Raw genomic sequence first — 4,063 nt, forward strand, 5'->3', positions numbered from 1 at the left:
ATCCTGACTCCTGATATGACTGCGAACCTGTCACTCCTCATTAGTAAGAGGAAAGAGTGTGGAGTAACTGAAAACAACAATTACCTCTTCGCTATTCCTTGTAGTGATGGTCACTACAGAGGGCAGTTTGGTCAATATGCAGATGCTTGTGGAGCCGAAGATCCTCAAAACCTCAGATCAACTAACCTTCGCAAACAGATCGCCACAATAAGCCAAGTCATGAACTTGAAAGATAATGAACTAGACCAGCTGGCCGATTTTCTCGGCCATGACATTAGGGTGCATAGGGAGTACTATCGTCTGCCCCAATCAACAATTCAGCTGGCTAAGATCTCAAAGCTGCTTATGGCTATGGAGAAGGGAAGTGTGAAGGATATTCAAGGAAAATCCCTGGACGAAATTGGTGGTATGCATCATTTACATGTTGTTAAATCTACTTGGTGTATGTGTATATGGTTGGTGTAATAACATTTGATAAAATTTTTACAATGTCATTTATTAGATGAGAGAGACGATATGGATACAGGATCACAGCAACTCCCTAATGTTTCGACATTGCAAGGTACTGTTAAAATTGAGTCCCAAGGCTACTGAAATTGTTGCATTCCGTGTTGCGGATTTTGTAATTGTATTGGTGAAAAATTTAAGAGGCTTTTTTATACATTTAGATAACAGCCTACTGTTATTTCAAACATGTATGAACTTTTTATTGCCTACCCTCCTTGCTGTGTAGTTGATACCATTGTTTTTTTCTTCTTTTTTTTTCTTGTTTTGCTTTAAGACAATGAAGACATGTTGGCTTCTGGCACTTTTGGATCGTCTCACCTCTCCGAGACTGCAGCTCAAGGTATAATCTCAATGATGGACCCAAAGTTTGACAAACATATCTCATGTAATGAGCTGGGATCTGTGGGTTCATTAGGGTATATTAAACATGTTTAAGTCAGAAATTTTCCAGTAGTACGATGGTTAGAAACTTTGTTAGAAGCTTAACTTTTTGTCATCTCTCTTCATTGTGAGACATATACTTTGTAGCTAGTATTTTGATGTGTTCTGTAGTTTGCATGATATTTTTAAAACAACAGGGAATACTTGGCATGTGTAAAATCTACATAATTTCCTAGTAAAATTATCACTCAAGGTATTGTTGCACAGTCACGCTCTCCTGACTTCATCCGATTCAACAAATGTGCCATGATTATAGTTATTATAATATAGAATTGGCTGTCTGCAGTTTTACATGTATCCCCTCCATGCCCATAATGTTTGATTGGTAGGCAGACAGGCTCTTTCAGCCCATACATTTATCCTGTGCAATATTTTTTTTTTTTTTTTTTTTTTTTTTTTAGATGACCAGGGGAACGCTGCCTGTGTAACTTCTGGTTCACCTCATCTCCCTGACTCAGTTACTCAAGGTATTATTTAAATCCGGTGCCATGTCCATCACTAGACACACTTGCTAATATGCAGTCAACACTTACATTGTTTGGTTAGACATATAAAGCATATAAAGAAGCTGGATGTATTTTGTATTTAACAAGCAGTGTAATGAAATATTATGTTAATGAAAACAATCATTTTTAGCAGATCTAAAGTCAATTTATTATCACACACATTTTGTCTACACAAGTTCCAGCTTGTTTGGCAATTTTGAACAGCAACATTCCTACCTGCAAGTACATCTTGCAGGATCTTTTGTCTTTTTTTTATCATCTTATCTTTTTTTAATTGTTCAGGTGTCCGTGTTTCATCAAGGCGGTGTGTGAAGAGACCATGGTCTGAGAAGGAGATACAAGCTGTGATGAAACATATGAGGCCATTTATTGAAAACGGTGTCACTGCCACCAGTGAGCAGTGCCTGAAGTGCAAGGAAAAGGAACAACCTATCTTGGAGACGAGATCCATTCAAAACATTAGAGATTTTGTACGCAACAGAGGCTTGGCCTTTAAAAGGCATTCAAATGCTAAACACTAAATGCACTTTTGGATAGCCTGAGCCTTTACCTTTCTAGGCATGTTTTACAAGTTGGTGTCCTGTGTTCAGAAATGGTTTAGGTAATTTATTTTGCTCACATGTTTGTTTTGCTGCCTGGGCATTTTAATGTCAGGATTCACTTTTATTTTCCTTTATTAGGTTTTACAATGCTGTCTTTTGTTAAGGAATGAATTCTTGCAATGACCAAAACAAATATAGTTCAGCGATTCAACAAATGTTGTGTTGTGTGTTAATAATGACAAACCTACATTATTTTCAACATTTTTAGCTTAAATGCAGATGAGTTAAGTTTAGTAGTCAAACATAATGAAATCAACGAATGAGCTAAATATACTTGGTGACATCTCAGCAACTTTCGATCATATTGGCAATCTCCACAAAACAACAAAAGAGCAAGCATAATTATAATAATGTGATTGGGTTGTCTGAGTGGATGCAAGCACTGTTTTTGTGTTATGCTCCTAGTTGATTTAATGACACTTGGCCCACCTGTAGGTAGATCCCATCAGATAAGAGCCGTTGTGTTATCTGTAAACTTTTGTAGCTTGATAGAATTTGATTGGAGGTGCTGATGTTTTTAGAGGAAGCAGTGTAGAATGGAGTGATTATGCTCCTTATGTTTATCTGCAAATTATGTCCCGATGTGATGAGTTATTTACAACTTATGTGCCAAATTGTACTGCAGGAGGTCAACAAAGAAAACAGAAATTACCTCTTAATATATTCAATATTATTATAATGGTGTGCCTCAGTCACTTTGGTCTTATAATCCATGGGTCCTTCCAAAGCAGGTTATACTTGGTGTGTGTGTATGGTGAACTGGCCTTACAGACCTTGTGTCCTTCCAAAGCAGGTTATACTTGGTGTGTGTGTGTGTGTATGGTGAACTGGCCTTACAGACCTTGCGTCCTTCCAAAGCAGGTTATACTTGGTGTGCGTGTATGGTGAACTGGCCTTACAGACCTTGTGTCCTTCCAAAGCAGGTTATACTTGGTGTGTGTGTGTATGGTGAACTGGCCTTACAGACCTTGTGTCCTTCCAAAGCAGGTTATACTTGGTGTGTGTGTGTATGGTGAACTGGCCTTACAGACCTTGCGTCCTTCCAAAGCAGGTTATACTTGGTGTGTGTGTATGGTGAACTGGCCTTACAGACCTTGTGTCCTTCCAAAGCAGGTTATACTTGGTGTGTGTGTATGGTGAACTGGCCTTACAGACCTTGTGTCCTTCCAAAGCAGGTTATACTTGGTGTGTGTGTATGGTGAACTGGCCTTACAGACCTTGTGTCCTTCCAAAGCAGGTTATACTTGGTGTGTGTGTGTGTATGGTGAACTGGCCTTACAGACCTTGCGTCCTTCCAAAGCAGGTTATACTTGGTGTGCGTGTATGGTGAACTGGCCTTACAGACCTTGTGTCCTTCCAAAGCAGGTTATACTTGGTGTGTGTGTGTGTATGGTGAACTGGCCTTACAGACCTTGCGTCCTTCCAAAGCAGGTTATACTTGGTGTGTGTGTATGGTGAACTGGCCTTACAGACCTTGTGTCCTTCCAAAGCAGGTTATACTTGGTGTGTGTGTATGGTGAACTGGCCTTACAGACCTTGTGTCCTTCCAAAGCAGGTTATACTTGGTGTGTGTGTATGGTGAACTGGCCTTACAGACCTTGTGTCCTTCCAAAGCAGGTTATACTTGGTGTGTGTGTATGGTGACATCACTGACCTTGTACACCACACTGTCCTTATAGACAGTGTTACAGAAAAGTCTTTACAAACCACCAGAAAGTCTGAAAAAGAGCCACTTTTTATATCTCAGTTGTGCAAAGAAAATCTTTTAATTTTAAGTTGTGTATAGGTTCGCAGATTTTTTTCATGATTTTTGATATGTTTTTTGTAGCTCTAGCACCACTGGAACCCGGTGTCCCTGTGTCCCTGTAGCCCTGTGCCCAGTCTGATTTGCAAAAAAAATCTAAAATTGTCCCTCTAGTCCGACAAACGTGTGTGTGTGTGTGTGTGTGTGTGTGTGTGTGTGTGTGTGTGAGACCTTACCTGGTTGAGCATGTCTGTCCTCCTCTG

The 4,063-nt window shown here is 39.7% G+C and overlaps 1 protein-coding gene across 1 annotated transcript; it reads left to right on the plus strand.

The window, feature by feature from the left end:
• The first annotated feature begins 201 nt into the window (after window positions 1-201).
• Window positions 202-1,513, plus strand: LOC307170440 (uncharacterized protein). Its single transcript, XM_079891523.1, has 4 exons — window positions 202-406; window positions 503-562; window positions 782-847; window positions 1,350-1,513. Exons 1-4 carry the CDS (start codon window positions 220-222, stop codon window positions 1,424-1,426), a joined length of 390 nt encoding a protein of 129 aa, XP_079747649.1. The 5' UTR covers window positions 202-219; the 3' UTR covers window positions 1,427-1,513.
• The last annotated feature ends 2,550 nt before the right edge of the window (window positions 1,514-4,063 follow it).

This window comes from Squalius cephalus (assembly GCF_949319135.1).
Source record: "Squalius cephalus genome assembly, chromosome: 13".
NCBI classification, from domain to species: Eukaryota; Metazoa; Chordata; class Actinopteri; order Cypriniformes; family Leuciscidae; genus Squalius; species Squalius cephalus.

Excerpts from the sequence above, each read along its gene's own strand:
- LOC307170440 (XM_079891523.1), top strand. The coding sequence starts at position 220 with ATGAACTTGAAAGATAATGAACTAGACCAGCTGGCCGATTTTCTCGGC. Across the intron at positions 407-502 it reads ATCCCTGGACGAAATTGGTG|ATGAGAGAGACGATATGGAT; the intron begins GTATGCATCATT and ends GTCATTTATTAG. Across the intron at positions 848-1,349 it reads CTCCGAGACTGCAGCTCAAG|ATGACCAGGGGAACGCTGCC; the intron begins GTATAATCTCAA and ends TTTTTTTTTTAG.